This window comes from Falco peregrinus, chromosome 7 (assembly GCF_023634155.1).
Source record: "Falco peregrinus isolate bFalPer1 chromosome 7, bFalPer1.pri, whole genome shotgun sequence".
Taxonomy (NCBI): domain Eukaryota; kingdom Metazoa; phylum Chordata; class Aves; order Falconiformes; family Falconidae; genus Falco; species Falco peregrinus.
In genome coordinates, this window is record NC_073727.1 from 44,156,470 (window position 1) to 44,177,340 (window position 20,871).

General features: G+C 37.2%; 1 protein-coding gene across 9 annotated transcripts in view; it reads right to left on the reverse strand.

Moving 5' to 3' along the window:
• SCAF8 (SR-related CTD associated factor 8) overlaps positions 1-20,871 on the reverse strand; it is a 167,089-nt gene that overhangs the window by 93,036 nt on the left and 53,182 nt on the right. For 7 of the 9 annotated variants that reach the window (XM_055810286.1, XM_055810289.1, XM_027795630.2 and 4 more), the window contains 4 exons: positions 20,235-20,379; positions 19,626-19,706; positions 18,800-19,021; positions 15,792-18,155 (listed from right to left, as the gene is read on the reverse strand). In XM_055810286.1, the coding sequence (XP_055666261.1) occupies positions 16,456-18,155; positions 18,800-19,021; positions 19,626-19,706; positions 20,235-20,379 (2,148 nt within the window). In that variant the 3' untranslated portion in view covers positions 15,792-16,455. Of the gene's footprint in view, positions 1-15,791; positions 18,156-18,799; positions 19,022-19,625; positions 19,707-20,234; positions 20,380-20,871 lie in introns of those variants that run through there. The other 2 variants (XM_055810288.1, XM_055810287.1) reach the window with 1 other exon arrangement.

The following is a 20,871-nucleotide window of genomic DNA, read 5'->3' on the forward strand; positions in this document are numbered from 1 at the left end:
TCCTTCACACAAACAATTCAACATGAGGAAAAAGACTTAGGAGTTTCTTTCTTTGCTGATATACATAAAACTAAAAAACATGCCTCTTTCCTACTGTTTGGGACAAATTAGGATTTCTGTTAATAGGCTCAATGAAAAAAACACTAGTTGCTTGGGGTTTTTAAGCAACAGTAATAAAAAACACCTTATTGAAACTGTATTTGACAAGACTGCATGCCCACGTAAAAACTGAAAATATATTTATACTCTAAAAGCCCAAAGAGGTGTAAAACCAGATTCTCCTTTACATCCTTCCTTTAATTCACAGTAAAAAACATAACCAAATCCATACTCTGCAGAGAATACTACAATCACATTGTTCTTGAACAGAGTGAGAAGATATTCACTGTAGTATGAGGGGAAAAAACAGTATTAGAACTTCAGAGAAGAACCGCAAAAGATCTTAATAGAGAGGAATAACAAATTAGTCACTAACAATGAAGGTTATCACATTAAAATCTCTAGTTTCCTGGCATTTCCTTCCACATTTCAGCATTGTAAAACCATGGGTTGCTCTTGATGCACTGAGTACAAAGCACTGTTAAAAAAACCTAAAATACAAAATCCAACTAGCATTCCAATGTGTTAAAGGTAACACTGGATTAAAGAAACTAATTGTAGATAGAACACTCTCATGAAGGCAAATCTCGGCTGGCCCAAACTGTACACACATTGATTTTATTATGACTGAGATTAAGATTTTAGTAAAGCAAAGCAGACCTCAAATCACTTGCTCTTTTAGATACAAACCTCCTTTCATCACCCCTCCTCCCAGCCATTGTAAGTTGGTAAAAATGAGACTAATGGTAAGCCAGTACAAATCTTACACTTCAAACCTATTGTAGTAGCAACTAGACATTGCATTTCCCTGCAGAACCCACGTCGTTCTGTAAGAACAGCCCCCAGAGTCAGAGACATCACAGGCTTTAGCTACCTTACTGGCATCTGAGCACTCTTTCAGGCAGAGATGCTGTTTATCCAGAAAAGAACGAACTGCTGGGCTTTATTTATATATATCTCTCTCTAAAATGAGCTGCCTAAGTCATTGGTTTCCAGCTAGTGCATCCCAGACACCAATGGACTACGGTTTAGAGTCAGGGATGAAGTACCTAAGGAAAGCAAATCCCGCCACAAATAGGCTGAAATTTGCTGCTTGACATTAAAGTGACCAATTAACTTTAAAACATTTTCACGGGTCTCAACAGGCTGAAGAAGCTTCAAAACTCGAGTCTACACCAGTTATCTAAATCAATGTTCTCTAGGGCTGGTTTGACATTTTCCTACTTCTACATGGACAATCAGCTGGGGAGTCAGAGGAAGAGCATAGGAAAATGTCTGTAAATACAGAAGAAAAGGTTTTTAGGGCAACTGCAGTTTTGAGTTTATGTTTTCACCTAAGAGCTACAAAAATAAGACTCAGTTGGAATGATGAAAGGTTCTTCTTACAAGCAATAATACAATAAAATATTTTTAAAGCTTTGGGAACCAAAGAAAGACATTTAATTACTGTGTGACTCAGCTAGAAATGAGTTTGGCCTGCTAGAAATAAGCAAAAATCAAGTTGTATTGATACAACGATCTTGATTCCAGAAAGATGTTGGGAAAAAACCACGTTTTTGAAAACAGTTACAAATAGGAGACATTACAAAGCAGAAACATATTAACATGAAATTGAGCGAACGTGTATTTCAGTGATTTATGGCAGGCTAATTCGCAGAATTAAGCACTTACTCTAACAATCAAGCATTAGAAACTCAGATAGCCAGACATAAGGTAAAATCAAACACAGGATGAAAGTGCTTCACCAAAGGACAAAAAAAATCCTTCAAAGTGGTATTATGCAACTGGATCATACTGATGATAAATCTATATTAATGTTTACATTGTGAAACTAAACTACAGATTGTTTTTTCCCTCCTTTCCTTAAGATAATTCTTGCAGAAATCAAAGCCACTTAGGTGCCACAGCTGTATGGTCCTACATGTTAAACTTACGAAGTACTTTTACGTCTTAGAAAATAGTACCTGTGATGTATTTTACATTAAGCTACCCAAACCATATATGAAATGTGCTCATGTTTTCAATACAAAGTATTTTTGAATGTTACTCTTTAGATATAAATAATTTTCAAGTTGTATGATGTTATAATTTTCATGTTCTATGATCACTATTGTAATTCATGGTTAAAATAAAGAGTACATAAAGGCAATGATTTCATTAAGAAATCTTTCAGATGAGTGCAGTAAAATAAATACTACCCATTTTGAGCAAATTTGTAAGTGATTAGAGTCAACGGATTGTCTTATTAGAGTTCACCATATAAATGACCACACTATGGAAAAAAATGTTTAAAGCATTCATAGTATTTCTCACAGAACTGATGTGCGAGACTGGTTTATAGCTGAAAATGGAAGATTACAGCTACTTTCCCATTTCTGAACTGTTGCCATTGGTAGGATATGCAGATGGACATCAAAACAGAGACTTCAAATGGGACTGCACAGACAGGCGCTGTAACAACTCTCAAGGAATGGTAAGACACCCGCAGCCCTGCCAGGAGGCAGGAGATGGCTGTCAGGGGAAGGGGAATCCCTGCTGGAGAGATGGGATTTGAAGAAGAGCTGTTACCAAGAGCTGCCAATCTCCCCCAGAGCGGTACCCGATTACCTGTCAGCACACTGATTTCCTACACAGCTGGTAATAAAACAACATGAGCAGTCTAAAAACAATGAAAACACCTATCTGATGAAATGCATCACTCACCAGAGGCATGTTATCCAGAAGTATCAAAAACATATGAATGTGTTTACAACATTCCTAGTCTGGGAACAGGTTTTATCAATATTTTACAGGGTTAGAACACTCCTATAATCGTGTCCAGAGAAGGATCAGATATATTAATCTAAGTATGTACAAGGCCATGAACGTTACTCCTCAAAGAAAACCAATCTCACTGAGGGTCTATGTAAACGTAGAGAAGTAATACACAGAAACTGACAGGATCAAAGTCATCCTAGAGAAAGCCCTGAAAAATCTACAAAGCACCTCAAATCCTAACCCCCAGCACTACAGTAGACCATTTTGGGTAAAAGCTCTTTACCTAGTTCTTTCCAGAGGCATACTTGGCCAGTTCCCTTCCAGAAATGGTATGTTACGTGGTAAAAGACCAAGAGTACTCAACATAATAAAACATACAGAACAGTAGTTAAATAGAGCATTTATATACACAGGGAAAAAAAAAAATCTAAAGAATGAAAAGCAGATTCCCTTAGCTACATTTCTTAACCGTGCTCTCCCAACCATGTTTCTCTGACTAATAAAATAAAAAGTGTTTCAGGATCAAGCAGAGCAGCAGCACTCTGGCAAAAAGAAGCCCAGGACTTGTAAAAGGAAACAAACTTTAAAAAAATTATCTAAGTCCTTGAACTATTCTGTATGTATAATGGGCGGCACTGCTGGCTGGTGGGAGTGGGGAGGGAGGACAGCAGCCGGCGGCAGAGCCCCCGTGCTAAGTAACACGGGTTAGTGTCAGGAGTGGTTTTGTTGTGGTCAGTCAAAAAAGCAGAGCAATACCTCACCATCCACCTTCACAGATCTTCCTCATAAAATACCACAGTGATAAACAACTAAGATTCACCAACATTTTTTAAAGAAGGCTTTGATCTGTGAGAATGATGACCACGTAATCCTTGTTAATTATAGCAAGTGTTTAAATGCCAGGTGTGTAGGGGCTTGTGCACTACACCCTGAGCCTGGCATGCAATAGAGGGGGAAAATTACCCCCCGTTAGCATGGACGCGCACGAATCGGATGGAAAAATAACGATCTGAAGCACAACGGCGAATTATTTGCGACTCATCTTTGAGCCATGGGGCAGCTCCCCTGACCAGGGCGCCAAGGGGCAGCTGCCGCAGCTGGCTGCACAGTGCCCACCACCCACGGCCTGCCAAAGGCATTTAATAAAAGTAGAAGCAAAATCCAGGAAAGAAAAGCCATCCTAACCGCCAGGAACAGTAAAAAAAAGAGATAACGAAGCTACTTTCAAACATTAAAAGAAATAAACATTTGAAAAAAACTTTTGATTTTGGTAATACAAAAAGAAAATTATTGGGTAGGATCCCTTGCTCAAAGATATTCCTTCTAGGTGGCAAATTACTGGTCCTATATTTTTACTGTAGGTTCTTCACTGTTGCTTAAGTCTCCTTGCATTTTTCAAAAAGACTTTAAAATAAGCATTTAGTTCAATTTCAGTATTCTGCTCTTTTTCAAGAGAACAGAATCATCATAAAAATCTTAGCAAAGAAACTGAAGTCAGTGATTACTTATTTTAAAAAAAGCCAGGTATTTTACTACCAGCTATTTCAGCTAGTTTTTCATTACTGTTTCTATCAAACTAAGACAGACACCCTATTCTCATGAACATAGGATTGATTCAGCATTTTTTGTTTTCAGAATCACCTTTTCCCTTGAATGTAACTTTTACCAACATCACAGCTTGCAATGACCATTTCTCCTTAGTTTACAAGGCCCCCCTCGACTGTTCACAGGGTTATACATGAACCTCCACGGCCTGTAAAGCTGACATAACCTGAACTCCTGCATGTCTGAAATTACCAAAACCTAGAGCAAAACAAAATGCCAAAGTTTAACAGTGTTAATCCTCAAGAGCAGCCAGCTAGTTAGGCACCAATTCTACTTTATAACCTCAGGAGAACACACATAAACCCCAGCAACTTCACTTAATATCCCTCACAAATCCTTTGATTTCACAGTTCTTCAAAACCACTGAAATCTCCTGTGGGCACTGCTGAGAATTCTAAAAACATATTTAATCAGTACTAAAACACTAAAGAAAGAAGTATCAAATCTCAAGTTTGTTGCATCACTAAAAATCAACAACTGCTTAGAATGTTTTAGAATATGCAACACTTGCACTTTTGCAAGAGGAGCTTCTATACAATTTAATTTTTACAAAACCAGGATCTCTTAAAAGAAAAATCCCATGATATTCTGTTACATGACAGCTTGCTACTGCCTATAGATTTGATTACGAACGTATTCATCATTTGAGAGTGCAGAAAAAAGTATTAAATCATTAACCACAGGTAAGGTGACTGAGCTTCACAGCTCTCTCCTGTTCCTGCATACAACTCACTTGGTCCTGCTAGAACAGATTTCCCAGTTCCTGTGCTATTCTGTTGTTGCTTGGCTGCTCATTTTTGCATCCTGCTCTCACTCCATTATGTTGTGATACACTCAGATGGAAATAAATGCATAAACCATTGCTTTGGAGAGAAGAAAGTTAATAAACTACTAATAATTTTTTTTAAGGAGCACACTGTACATAGAACCAATGTACAGGGATACAGCATACAAACAATAAAGGATAAAAGTTGAAAGAACAAAAAGAAACTAATCCAAATTTCTTATACTACAGTCTGTACAGCCAAAACATAGGTGTTTGTTTAAAGACATACTGTGATCCAATAAAGATTTAACTGCCACCTGAAAACAAAAAATTTAACAGCAGTGGTGCAGTCACCATATCAATTACTTCTGTGAGCAAGGGATATGCAACTCCTCTCACTACTTTTGTACTCTTTTAGCTCCACTTCATGCAGGAGAGAATGAAACTGTGAAAGAGCAATAGCGTTGTTTTTTTAAGAAGAGACAGAGAAAGGTGTACGTGGAAAGAGTGTCTGCCTCATGTCACAGGCAAGACCCTGCAACACCCAGGATCTGTGTACTTCACAGGTAATAGTAGGAGTTAAGAGTTTTGCTTGGTATTTTAAGTGTTCAGACGGCAGAACTCGCCATGCTTCACAAAAGGGATAGCCAACTGCTGGCTTCATAATTCATATCAGGTCCCTAAGCCCCAGTAGAAATGATAATTAAAGAGGGGAGCAACTTATCCAGCTGCCATTCTTGTCTTTGTACACCCATGGGCTCGCTGCAAAGCCAAGTTCAGAAACTGGATAAAGCATCCTGGCAAGGCAGGCTCATTTTTTGCATGCTCCTCTTGCTGCACGTACCCTGAGAAGCTGCTTTTCACAGAAGTTGCAAAATTATCTTCTGGACCTTCCCTCTTAAGAAGGTGAGAAAGTAGGCTACAGTGGCTGGCTGCTCACCACTGCTTTACATAGGTAGGGAAAGCATAAGAAATAACAAGAGTTTATGGAAACTGTTCCCCCCAAACCCACCAAAACTTCACTTTGTTTGAAGATACTGGAAACCATGCTATAATAATAATTGTTGAAATACTCACTGCAAAGAGCTTTTACCAAAGAAAAGAAATGAGTGAAAACACAAACTGGGGAAGTATTTCATCACTGCAGTAGAGATTTTGTGCCAAAAGAAAATCCACCAAACTTCCTATTTCAAACTCTTTAGAAATGGAAAGCAATAGCATCAGAAGGATTCAGAAGGCCACTGGAGGAGACCTAAGAACATCTTGGGAACAGCGATGACAACAGGATGTAGCACTTTTGTGCCAGCAGTTACCAAGCATGGTCAAGACCACACGAGGAATGGGAAAGCAAATGCAAGCAAATGGTATCTGAGGTATCCACCTACTACTAGTATTTCAGAAGGTAAGAATCCTGCAGAGTTTCAGAATTTAACTCTTGGCCTTTTCCCAGAAAGTGAGACCTAGAAACGGGAATCACATGCTTATAGTATCTTCAAATCCAGTTCTGTTCCAGAACAATCCAAACCAGCACCTACAGTGGTTTACTCACAGAATGGTCTGGGTCGGAAAGGACCTTAAAGATCACCTAGCTCCAACCCTCCTGCCATGGCCAGGGACACCTCCCACTAAACCAGGTTGTTCAAACCTCATCTCTCATCTTTCTTGCTTGTAGCAGGGATCCTTTCAAGTACAGCACCTGGCTCATAAATCTGACTCGCCAGCAATGATTAACTCAACAAACACGTTAACATCAAATACTTCTCCGATTTGTAAGTATTAACCATGTGACAAAGTTCAGTATGACAAGACTGTTCTGCTGCCTGCTGTGGTAATACTGTCATTGTGGCTCAGGCAGAAAAGAAAACCTTGATCCCTCGGTGAGTGGGAGCCTTGTGCTATACGGCTCAAGACAACACCGCCTGCCTGCGCACCTGTAAGGCACAGCTTTTGTCTATCACAATCCGCCACAGCATCATTTTTAATAGTACAAGGCTGGAAACTTCCACCAAACAGCTTAAAAGTCTGATGTAGCCAACCAAATGTTTCATAGCAAGCTAAATTTGAATGCTTAGTATTCAGATTTTTAAATATTCACCTTATTTTCACATATGATGTGCATTTAAGTCTATACATGAACACACCCATGTCTGACTCCTTTGACACAGCAAGAGCGGAAGACAAAAGAAAGATGCATCAGCTGCAAGAACACCGTAAGTGTAACATGTACAGCAAGAGGAAGAGTTCATACTGTACTTTGTCTCCTTTTATATGGCGTAGACTATAAATACTGTGGCTATGCTTTCCCGAAGCTCCTACAAAATGGATATATACACATACATCAACTGTCGAACAATAATAAATTCTAATGTACAGTGTTATCTTGCAGCACGTAGCTCAAGTCAATGGTAGGCAATTACTGCAAGACAAGATGTATAATTTCAAAGCTGTATTATAAAATACTTAACAGGTCCCAGTTCTGAAAAAATGTATTAAGACAAAAGGACAACAGTAAAATTTCTTGAGAAAAGCCTCTAAGAAAATATAATTTTCAAATAGATAGCTTTCCAAAAGAGCCAATCAGATGGTAAAACAGACTAGGAATTAAAACCTTTCCAGTTCTCTAGCAGACTTTCTTTGGGTCTTATTTTCTTACCCATAAAATACTAAGAAATGTTGAGAAAATTGCTTTCACATATTGGTTCCTTTTGGATTTATGTTTGCTTGCTTTTCTGTATCAAGATGAGAGCCATTTAGAACAAATTAATTCTCAAAGTTGGGAAAAATTAAATTCTTCATAATTTTCAAATTGTTGGTTGAATTTCTTCACAGTGCATAAGAAAGACTAAAGTATCTGGTGACAAGGTCACCATGGAGAAGGGAAATGCAAGACCTTGGTATTTGCAACAGTGTGCAAGTGTTGCATGGGACAGCTCCCGAGGTTGCTCTAACTTGTGCACAACTTTTCGAGTTGCCTGTCAGAGTGTAAACTGCTAGGTGGTGTGAAAAATGCCATTTTAGTTATATTCTTGAACATACTGGAACCAGACTATCATGACAAAAATATGTAATTTTGGATAAAAATTTTATTTTTTTTTATTACATGTCATCCATTCTTATTTCTATTCTGGTTAATACAGAAATGTAAACTTTTTGTTGGAGAAGGAGATTTATTGAGAAGAGTTAGGCAATGCATTCTAAAATGAAGAAAACTATTAACCTAGTGCATTCATTTTTCTTTAAATCATTTGAAGAAAAAAAAGGTATTTAAAAGAAACACAACCTTTCAAAAAAACATTAAGCGGACAGGGAGAAGGAAAGCTAGAGGACATAATGGATTCTAAACAAAACAGTGACTGTGTATTACAGGGCTGCTCTATGTACTGCAGTGAAGAGATCCATTTAGAAAGTACGATCATTTGGGAAAGCCAGAAGATAAGACCAATACATTTAACTAGCTTTAATTTGCTTGCTTGCTTTCACTCCATGAATTTCCTAGCACAGGACTATGCAAGTACAGCACTTCAAATTTCTTTCAGACATTTTGTACAATCTATTCCACCATATTCTCAGAATCTCAAAACAATCTTTATTAGGGCTGCCAGCTCACAAATACTTACATAGGGGAACAGGATTTCAAAGAAAAAAAAAATCATCCCCTAGAAGGCTATGGGCTTAAAAGCAGTAAGAAAAGAAAAAAGAGGGGAAAAAAAAAAAAAATCATGAAACTAGAACCGGATAATCTTCTAGTATCTGCTTTTCTAAAGGCTGTTGAAGAAGAAACCGAGACACACAAAACAAAGCATTTAAAATTCTGGATCCAATGAAGCTAATCGCCATATCCCACTGGTAAACAACTGAGGCTATATATCACATACTGGTTTACAATGGTAGCTGAAGTAGCATCATTTTAAAGTCTCTAGAAATAATATGAAAGGTAATGTCATGACTTGCATCAAGAAAATCGTATTTTCTATGGATAGCAGAAAGCAAATGATACTGTAACTAGGACCTTCCATACCAGGGTACAGTTGTGAAATGCACCCTTTTGACTACTGAGAGTAATCAGTAATTATCTCTGTACTAAGTAGACACTCCTCAACAGCAACTTTTTATATTGGTGGTTCACACAATTCAGTAATCTCCCCTTTTGATTTCTCTGATGATTTTGCCCCAAACAACATCACTCCCAACTTCTCCCAGCTGTCTGTGGCTATATTACAATGATGTAATATGTCTGATATATTACATGATAGACAAAATACATATGCACTAATCAGAATATCCTCTAATCAGCATACAGAGCGTAACCCTGAACAAGGTCAGTATTTGGACTGGGAGGTAAAACAAATGAGGAACAAAAAAAAGTCTTGGATTTTACACCGACACCTCAGCTCAGCACATTCTTTCCAAGTGAGACAGTTCTTTATGATGGTTTTACCTGGGTTCTGCGGTACTGACTACTTAAAAACACCCAAACAGGTATATTAAATATTTGTATCAAGTTATTTCTCCAAGAACCTCATAATCTTAAAAATATTTACAGTTTCCTAGGTTCTGTGGGTTTAGTTGGGTTTTAGTTTTGTTGGGGTTTTTTTGTTTGTTTTTAATTAAGGTATGAGCAATATTAAGGAAAATGCTCAGGACTACCTAAAATCTTTGTATACTTGCTTGTTGATTACTGAATATTTAATAAGAACATGTGCATCAACTTCTATAAAATCAAAAAAGAGAAAGGTTTATTCCCATTTCAAATTAGGCTTACAAGCTATTGCCTCTGAAACTATCTGGTCTACATACAGATCCAATCTGCACAGTGGTTTTCACATCTGCTAGGATTTGCCATTTCACGCCACTTTCCTTTTCTCTAGTGGTTCTGACCATGCAATGAGGATTGCAGGGGTAAAGCACGTATAGAGTGTACATCCAGAAAAGGCAGACAGTATGCACACAAAACTTAAAAGACTGTATTTCAATATTCTATATAACTAACATTTTTATCCTAATCACGTCAAGGTTTTACATTCTAATAATGGATGCCTAACTTCTTTTATCAATTCACAGAACCACAGCCGACCAAATTAATATTTTAAATATGGTGATTTTTTTAAATCAACATGAAATTTGAGAAGATGCCATTATTTTGCTTTTCTTAAGTAATAAAACTCTAAATTTATCAGCAAGCACTTCAGATCATATTTGGTATTTCACTTCCAATCACAGATAGCTTGAACAGTAAGGTTCTCAATAGTGAATTACCTATATTGGTAGTCATACTACTACCATGGTAGAAATCCATGAGTTTGAAGAGGAAGACTTTTGATTGTCCCAGACTATGCATATCAATTATGCATCTGAATTGCATAATTCAAAGGTATTTCTACTTTGTGGTATGAGGAATTTTGTGATGGCACCACCTGACAAGATAATATATTGCAAGCACATGAAAATAAACGAAATATTAACTGGACAGACTAGTATAATTTCCAGTAAACATTTCAAAAGTTGAGTGGCATTTAGTATTTATTTATTTACACTACTGAAACGACAAAGATTTTTCTTGAAGAAAATCACTAAACCCCAAACTACATTTCAAATTCTACAAACAAAAATTTATTGTTTTTATCTAAAATTTGAAATATATGGTCCTTTTCAGAGGGAAAAACTTAAGGCACACTTAAAACTGCATTTCACTGCATTGCTGAATGAGATCTGATTACTTCAGAAACAGCATAAATCTAAAGTAATTTTTTCCCTTGATCAACTGAAGTGATAATGACAGAGCTTCCTTTGACCAGACGAAGGCAGACAGATTTTTAGAAAGGACTCTTTAACACCAAGATTATTTCTACTTAGTTCCTACCATTATCAGGAAAAAGCTATGTTTCTTATTTTGCCAGATGTAATTATAATATGATCTCTCTGTGTGGAAGTGGCATTCAGATCCAAAGTCCCTGCATATATGGCCCATGTAAATCCTACCAATCTACATCTGAGTTAACAATTCTATATCCATTTAATACTCTTCACCTATTAAGGATTTTTTGCATTGGCTTGCACACAATTATAACGCTCCAGTATACACATCAATACGGCTGTGAAGTTCACACTAGTTTTAGAAGTACATCAATTCATCTACCTTCAAGAACTTCACATTTTTTCTGCATTTCAACAGAAAGTCTGATACATGTTAATGTGAATATACACCCATTATAACATCAATATGCATACAGAAAATCATTCAAGAAGAAAACTGTGGCATTAAAGCATTAAATCAGGAAGGAAAAGATGTTCAACCATCCTATCTACAGGTTAGAATACTCTCTGACCATATTTTTTTTTTTGTAAAGCACAAAACAGTCTCTTGTCTGAGGGCATTAGTATGATTTCATCTGATAGGAAGAAGAGAAAAATTAAAAGCAACACTAGTGAGTTAACTTAAAAGAAAAATGACAAAGTACAGAATAAGATTAGTTAAACTAGTGACACCAGTAATATCACTGTTACTATACAAGTGCTGAAACGTGCATTTTAAACTTCCTAAAAAGAGAAAATACATTCATCTTCAACTGTACAACTTATCTCAATCCAGCCCAGACCACTAGTTCTTCCTTTCCTCTAATCTTTGGCAGCAGAGTATCTAAAAGATACCGAGACTAGGACACTGAAGGAGACTACCCTTTTACATCAAGTTTGTGAAGATAGAAAGGAATACAAGCATAATGGCAAACACAATTTTACAGCTTACCACCTTCAACAAAAAAACTGTTCACAGACTTTCATACCATCCCACCACCAGCAAGAATCACTTTTCTAATCCCATACACCTTTGCTGTAAGTTATTACTCTTCATGAATTTTCTTTTTAGACGTTCTACTTGACTTTTCTTGACTATGAATTATCATGTACATATGTTCATAAAATTTAAAATGTTTACTGAGTACCTAACAAACTTGTACAGACTAAGTAGAATGAATAACATCACTAAGACAACCCTTCAAGGAGAAACATAAGCCTAGTTATAATTAAAGTATTCCAAGATTATATTCTCTTTGCCACTGTGAAGTTTCTGCTGATGTGAATGAATACAGTAAAGCAACATGGTGGCAAGATGTTTTTGCCATTCTTGTCCAAATAAACAGCTTCAAATTAAAGAATATCCTGCTTTATGACTTTTAAAACACTCTCATCTACACAAGTAGATGGCTTCACAGTACATGCTTACTTGTGAAAGCTCAACAAGCGAGACTAATGTAAAATTCAAAGAATCAGCAATAGCTGTCAAAAGGGAAAGATCCTTTCATTACCTGACTTAGTAACAAAAAATTGTCCTAGTTATTCTTGATGACTCCTGATACTCTGAATAGATTTTAAGATTATATCTGTTCATCTCCCATTATCAAGAGAGAAAAAAAGGCACCCTTACTATTATGTTTAAATATATTCCTGAAAATACAAATGAAATCTGGGATCCTTTTTTTACCAGTTTCAAATCAAATGACCCGTAAATTTGAGTTAGAGTAGCATGAATCAAGAAAATGAGTATTTTAAGTGTTGACTGGCATAACGTATCCTTGCACATCTTCAAAACTGCTTACAATGTATTTTGAGAGAATTCAGCAATAAATTGGCTTATTTTATAAATACGTTCTATAAACAGTTTATTTGATAATTTTCTAACTGTGCTTAACTAATGCCTATACAGGCTTAATTACCGTATTCCTATCTTGCCATATTCAGGACAAGAGCACCTTAACTTCATAAAGTTATTTAAATCACTGAAATGGCTTGAAGAATGGTATAGTACTCTACTGAAGCAAAGGAATCTAACAGGCTATTCCCTTGAGTTTGTAATAATGTGAAACACTACATATAAAAATGAAAGTGTACCAGTATTTCACAGGAAAAGGCTTCAACAAAGAAAACATGTCTTATTGGAAAAAAGGCTGTATTTCATCTTTGCAATCTTTGTGGATGCAGCATTCTGCTCAAATACAGTACAGAATCACAGGGAGTTTAAAAAGCTAATAAACACACCAAACTTACTAATGCATAAAGTTTCCAAGTAAATACGGACGCCTAAATTTATTGTGTTCCCTGTAAAACTACCTGAAATATTTTTCAAGATTTATATAACTTATGAATATAGCAGGTCAGCTTCTGCTGTTGCTAGAATTGACACCTTTCATCACTAGAGCAAGCTCTGAACAGGCATAAACAGAACTGCTGCCTAAATACCTGGTGCCCCCCAATCTTCTTTCTCTCCCCTTCTCATTCTTTCCTTTGCATCAGCAGTAACTACATGTCACTACCATGAACCACATCAAAGACCTGGTCTGGATTTCAGGACAGCCCCTTTCAGTGCGCGTGTTGGCTTACGATGGCTTAATCTACCCTGAGAAAGGAAAGTCTTCACTAACACTCTGAAAGATTGAAACACTCCTATGAGCAAGATAAAGAAATAACACTTGGTTTGGTAATATTAAGTCCCTCCTGACTTTCTGAATATGACTATTTTTGTAGTATTTGTCTGCAAACATGATGCAACCGAAGCCTGTGCAATAAAAGTTCATTCTACAAAAAAATAAAATGGTAGTTAGAAATTGATGGTGTAACACATATGTTCAGTAGCCAATTTATTAATGCTTGAAAGATGTTAACAAAGATTAAAAAAATCATTAAATACATTGTTTTATACCACTACCAACCAAATTGTTTAACATTTCTCACCTGGTAATTTACCTAAACCATCATGCTATCAGCAATTTAGCATACTGTCAGTCCCAGTTTAGAAAAAGGAAAATAGATAAAACTTTCAGTTTCAAAGAAGGTTTTAACAAAATGTTTGAGAAGTAAAGCTACTGCCAATATGTGTTTGATTTGAGTATTTATGTGGTCTATGACTGAAGCCTTTTCAAACTGCACACATTAAAATAAAATCCCTTAAGTTCATAAAGTATCCTTATAGCTATTTTGCGCGTTTGGACTTTCACACAACCCTATCCGCCTGACCAGACTACTACATAGGTGATGCAGCATCATCAGTCAAGTTCTTTGAACCAGTCTGCCCAGGAAGGTACTTTTACCTTAAATGTTGTTCAACTCAAAACCCGAAACATGTTCTGGTAATAAACACATGGGCAAGGTCTATTACAGAGCAACAGTTATTTAATGCATACCTCACTACATCCTAATGACTACTACTTGCACAGTAGGTAAAGAATCATTCGTTCAAGTCCACTCTTTCCAAGGACTACCTTCATTAAGCTGACAGTTTGTTTACTATCCGGAATAAAAGTCCCTGTAATTGAAAAACCAAACCATGACACAGCATGAAAAAATACCCCACCTCCCAGAGGAAGAGGGCAACACACACATGCGTAACTTGCTTCTACGTTCAAAGGCATGCTTATGCTTTACACTCATGTGGCATTCTCATACTTTCATTCCTTTGAGGGAAGCAGAAGGGGAATTAAAACTTGCATGTTAATGCTTTAATGTTAAAGATCAAAATTCTAACTGGAGCTAAAAGTGTTTCTTCTACCAAAGGGATATTCATGTAACAGGATCTATCCTTGGATCTTATTACACAAAACAACTTTCTCCAAACTGAGTGAAAGAATGCTTTCAGACACAGAATTTTAACAAAAATTATGTTGAAAAAAGTTGGTGAAATGCACTTCAGTGGAACAAATTGAAAATCTGACATCGCCCTATAGCCAAATCTTTCATCGCCAATTTAAAGGATACACAAGCAGCAAAGTACGTGAAACAGGAGATAACAGTGCTACTAATTTACCTAAGCAGCCAATTCGTCTCAACAATTTAACAAGAAGTTCTACTTCAATATTAAACCACCAAAACACAAAGCCCCTCTTATTTCTGTTAAAAACATATAAGGTTTTTTAGACCAACAACAGCTTTATACTTTTCGTGCAACATTTCTGGACTTTGAGTCACTAAAAACAAATAACCACAAAGTACTTGAACACTACCACTATCTATCCAGAATATATTACAAAATAAGACAATGCAAATACTTGCTTAAGTTTTGGTTTCATGCACATCTGCATTTTAAGAAATAAGCTAAAATCCTACTGTACGTTTTTACAGTATATCACATTCCACCTTCCAGAAGTAGTAAGAACATTGTAACAATGAGCATGAGAAGGTAAATATAAGCTTGACCATACTGCAGCGAAGTAAGGTTTATCTTACTACCTAAAGAAGGTGAAAAGCAAATTTTTACAACCTAGTTTCATTTCAATTTTATTGAACTGTCTACAATATTCTGTGAGTGTGTGCACACACACAGGCACGCACAGAAAAAGTGGTATCTACAAACAGTTTACACAAATATTTACATACATATGTTATTTACATAAACTAGTATGACTGCATGACTTTGGATGTAAAAACCATACGCTTCTTGCACATGTAACTGTTGCATTGGTCTTACAAATGTAATATAAACCTTTTGCAACAACTAGCTAAGCACATATCATAGCTGATTCCAAGTTTTTAGAGCTTGCAGGTTTTTAAAAAAAATACAATACCTAGAACACTGTTATCAAACAAATATGCTTTATTGGCATCTAAAAACAAAATGCACCCAACATTAAAATGTATTTTTTCATTTTTTTAAACCCACTGCAGTACGAGGAACAAATCACAAACACTTACTTTAGAGAAAACAGAGACTATAGTGTAGATTTTACAAAATCACTTTTAATCTCTGTGTTATGCTCCTTAAGTAACATGGGCCGTTTCTTTTTCTGCCGAATTGTAGGAACATAAAATATCACAGCTTTGTCTATACTTTAAAATTCTGCAGCAGCCTAAAAACACGGACAAGATACACCAGCACCTGTTTCAAGTATAACAATTTTGATAGCCAACCTAAGGGTAGTATCTAAAAAATTCCATTTTCTTCCATAGGAAGTCTTTGTTTGACAAGCTGTTCTTTTATCTTTTGTGAAATTAAAAGCAAGTGGGGGCAAGTTTATGCTTTACCAGAGAAATAAAAAAAAAGTTTACCTACCATGTTCAAATTAAGAACAGTGTTCTATACAAGTCAGTTGTACAGTTATTTAAGTGAAAGATGAACATTAACATTAGATTAACTTAATTCTGGCAGACAAAAGTGAACTGCTACGGTCCAGTCAGCCATTTATCTATTACAGAGAGATGACAACTTTACAAAAGGTATCTTTTACCTACTGAGTGATGAGTTATGTCCCCTCAGTTTCTGTGCTTTCTACCACTGGTTCACTTTCTATATCAGCTTCTGTGTCACTCTTCTCTTTGTTTATCTCGACGGAAGATGTCAGTTTTTCATAAAGTTCTGGATCATCCTGCACCTGTGCAGTTGGTGGCTGACTTTCTGTCTCTGTATTTTCACCGTTTACCTGGGGCATATTATCGGCTTTGCGTTGGGAAGTGGCCCCATCAAAATATTCAAAAACCCGTGGATGTGGAGGGGGGATCCAGTTGTTTGACATTCTGTCTCTTCCAAACCTGTTCCCATTAATTTCTCTGCAAAAATTAAAATCTCTGTCATCCCTATCCCTCTGTCTTTCCCAGGGTCTTCTGCGGTCATCAAAATCTCTGTGAGCATCTTGTTCAAATCCTCTGTTCCAATTGGGACCACTTCTACTATCAAACCTATAGTTTACATGCCGAAACCTCTCTCTGTCTTCATGGAAGCCTTTAGGGCCACCATAAATAGGGAAGGCATGGTGCTCTCTTTCATCATAATCTCCTCTCTGTCCCCAGTGCTTGTCTGAATTGAAACCAAAATGCTCTCTTCGACCAAGGTTATCCATACCTGGTCTTCCAAAATTCTCTCTCATGTCTACATGTGGTCTTGCAAAGTGTTCTCGTCCATCTACTGGAGGTCTTCCTATACCCTCTCTTGGATCAACTGGTGGTCGTCCAACAGAATCTCTGACATCCACTGGAGACGGTCTGCTAAGATTATCTCTGTTTTCCACTGGAGGAAAGCGATAATCTCTATCTCCTTCCTGCTGAATGTTATCGCCTCCAAGTGGTAGTCTTTTCTCTGGATTAGGAATGCTATCAATATTTTGTCTTCCTGGTGTTCCAAAAGGTCTTTCTGTCTGATTAAAAATATCTCCTGGAGGAAAAGGACCTCGAGGTGGTGGGTGAAGAGATGGATCAAGGATCGCTGGAGGAGGAATACTACGCTGTGGTGGCATTCCTGGCTGCATTAATGGAAACCTTGGTCCAGGCGAATGGGGCATTAGGCCTGGACGGATATCTATAAGAGGCATTCCCGGCATCCTTTGACTACTAATATTTAAATGAGGCATGTTTTGAACCCCAGCTGGATGCTGCATTGCCAGAAGTCCAGAACTACTTGAAATATTTGGTGGCGGCACTCCCATAAGTCCAGAACTACTTGAAACATTGGGTGGTGGCATTATGAGAAGCCCAGAGTTGCTTGACACACACGGTGGCTGTACTCCTGCCAGAACTCCTGAGCTGCTTGAGACACTGGGTGGCTGCATTCCTGTCAGCAGGCCAGGGCTGCTTGAGACACTGGGTGGATGCACTCCAGCTAGAAGCCCTGAGCTACTTGAGACATTTGGTGGTTGCACTCCAGCCATAAGTCCAGAGCTACTCGAGACGCTGGTTGGCTGAACTCCACCAGCAAGAGAAGAGCCACTGGAGACAGTAGGTAGCTGCACTCCTCCTGCAAGACCAGAACTGCTTGAAACAGTTGGTGGTGGCACTCCTCCTACAAGTCCAGAGCTGCTTGAAACACTAGGTGGCTGTACTCCCCCTGCAAGTCCAGAGCCACTTGAGACAGTGGGTGGCTGCCCTTCTGCAGTAAGCCCAGAACTGCTTGAGACGCTGGGTGGCTGCACTCCTCCAACAAGTCCAGAGCTACTCGAGACATCATTTTGCACTAAAATGCAGCAAGCAGAAGAACAGTTACCAGAAAACACCAGTGTAACACATAGCATTCAAAACAAAATGCAGCTTAATCCATATTCAGTTAATGCATTCAGTGATGATACTGCTGACAAGGTCTTTCTCAGTTTCTATAACGAACATACATCATTTTAATCACAATTAGTGATAAAAAGACCTTATGCCACAGAAATAAACATCTCTACATAGCAAAGAATGTAAAGCAGCTTAAAATCGACAAGCCCCACAGCCATCACACAATTACGCAAGGGAAGTGTTAAAATCTTTCATGCAATTCTACACATTTTATACCATCCTACCCTCTTCTGCTCCTTTCCATTGTCACTTGTGTAGTAAGAGCGCACTTTTAAGAAGCTTTCTAAAGGGCTCCCCGTGCCAGCTTTACTTTGAGTCTACAAAGAAAACATCCCTGAGCATAAGCTGGTAGAAATCAATGATCAGATGATGACAATGATGGTTCTCACCAGTCCTCCAACTTAAACTGAAAATTATACCTAGCCTAAACCCTCCTACTCTGTAGTTATTAGTGTAGTGGATCACAATCTGGAGGAAAAAAAACCCTCAGAAGTATGATTCTTCCTGTATGCAATCATATCAGACGATAAAGACATTTCTTACCAGATCTGTTGTTCTCACTGGAAGAAATCTGAAGGTCTGTAAGATGTGACCCCTTTTCATCTGATTCTGGTTTGTTGATTGGCAGAGGATTAAAAACACTTCCAGCAGATAATGTTGGAGTAGCTAGATTGCTAGTAACTGTGCCAACTGGTAGAACAAGGCTAGTAAAAGGAACATCCTTCATCGTCTCTTGTGCAATTGGTAATGGAGGCTGTACTAAAGCTGTAGAGAAATAACAGAAGTGTATCACAGTAATCACATATTCAGGCCTTCAAGATGTTTGGCAGAGGTCAGGCTGATAAATCAAATTAAGTGAAATTAATTACCCTAAGTGTTACATTTTTAAGAATTTCTTATCCTCAACTAGCACTGTTAATATTTAATTTTTTTGTAGAGACCATGAACTGTAGGCAACCTAAGCAATCTGTATTCTTTAACAGATATTTTAAAACATACAGTTTTTAAAAATGAATACAGTTAAAAGGCTAAACAAAACCAAATTATTATGAATTATTCAGTGACCAACACCAAACAGCTCAAGTAACAGATGTATGTTACAGACAGGTTCACATATTGAATTATGCATACATATAATATATATCTAATTTGCTGGAACTTTTTTCAGTAACCCCATGGTAAGTATCATTTTTCTGTCAACTTGAAGAGCTCCGTAAATCCTTTTCCTCAATACCTGCTTAAACCAGCTGAACAATAACTTCCATGTTGGTTTTTTCCATTACACAGGATACATTTCATTAACAGGTAGTATATCAAACAATTAGGCTTTCCATAACACACAAACAACTATTAGACGAATCAAACTTACGTGTTGGAACAACTGGTGGGACAACAGGTGGCGGGACAACAGGTGGTGGAACCACAGGAGGAACTGGGGGAGGCATATAACCTATATGGGAAAAAATGACAAATTATTACAAGAGAAGCAAATAAAGTTTTGCAGTAAAAGATTGTCTGCATTATTGATCGTGAAAAGCTGCATCATGAAGACTAGCAAAAACCAAATATATGGGAAGAGGCAACAGTGGTTACTGTTTTTAAAGTATCTGTTTCGCAGATGATCTGCACGTGCACCTTCAAAAGTAATTTCTGCCAGCAATATCCAAAGAAAAAAATTAAAGAGTTGCAAAAATTTCCAAAAGAAAGGAGATTATTCTTAAGGATTTTTAATCCTTCATTTTTATCAAAGTTTAAAAAATGATAAAATCTGGTGTAATTCCTATTCTTCACAGAATACACTGGTAAAAATAATATTTAGACATAAGTAATTTTAATCTAGTATCATATTTAAGATTCAAAGATCAACTGGCTTAATCAGTAACCAGCAGCTGATGGAAAACTACACAAAGCAAAATGGATGCAGAAGAATGCATTAGGTATACTCATTATATCCTCAACTTCATTTTTACTAACTTACCTGGCGGTGGCTGTGAAGGGTTGAAACTCGCTCGCAAGAAGGGTGGAGGAGGAATTGCACTATAACCAGGAGGAGGGACAGACATTGTGACAGGAAACGCAGGTGGAACCAAGCTAACAGCAGGCACAGCTGGAGCTACTGGAATCTTATTTCATGGAAAGAAAAAACAAGCAACTTCAATATTTAATGATATTCAATGAGGAATTGAAAAAAGGATAAATTGACTCAACTGTAACTCATGTTAAGCACTAAATGTACCAAAGGCTTTGTATATATTCTGAACACCCTGAAGAATTAGACTGCTTTCTGCAACGGTACCTACACTACAGCTAAACAAGAACACTGGAAGAATCCTATGCTATCTTTTCTTTGTCTAAAAAAGATCAGGAAAATACACAGTTAAACACTATACTTATTCAAGAATAAAAATTCACCTATGGCATAGAGGTGAAAGCAGAAAGGGAGAGAGAGAAAAGGAAGGAAAATGTAGATAGCGTGGCAATTTGAGAGCACTTCAAAAACAGTGATTCTGTTCTATTCAGAAAAAATTACTTATTTTACAACAGTAGTGGAAAGCCAACTTAGTGTATGTAATTATAAGGCTAATAATCCTGACAAAATCCTGGAAATTACTGTT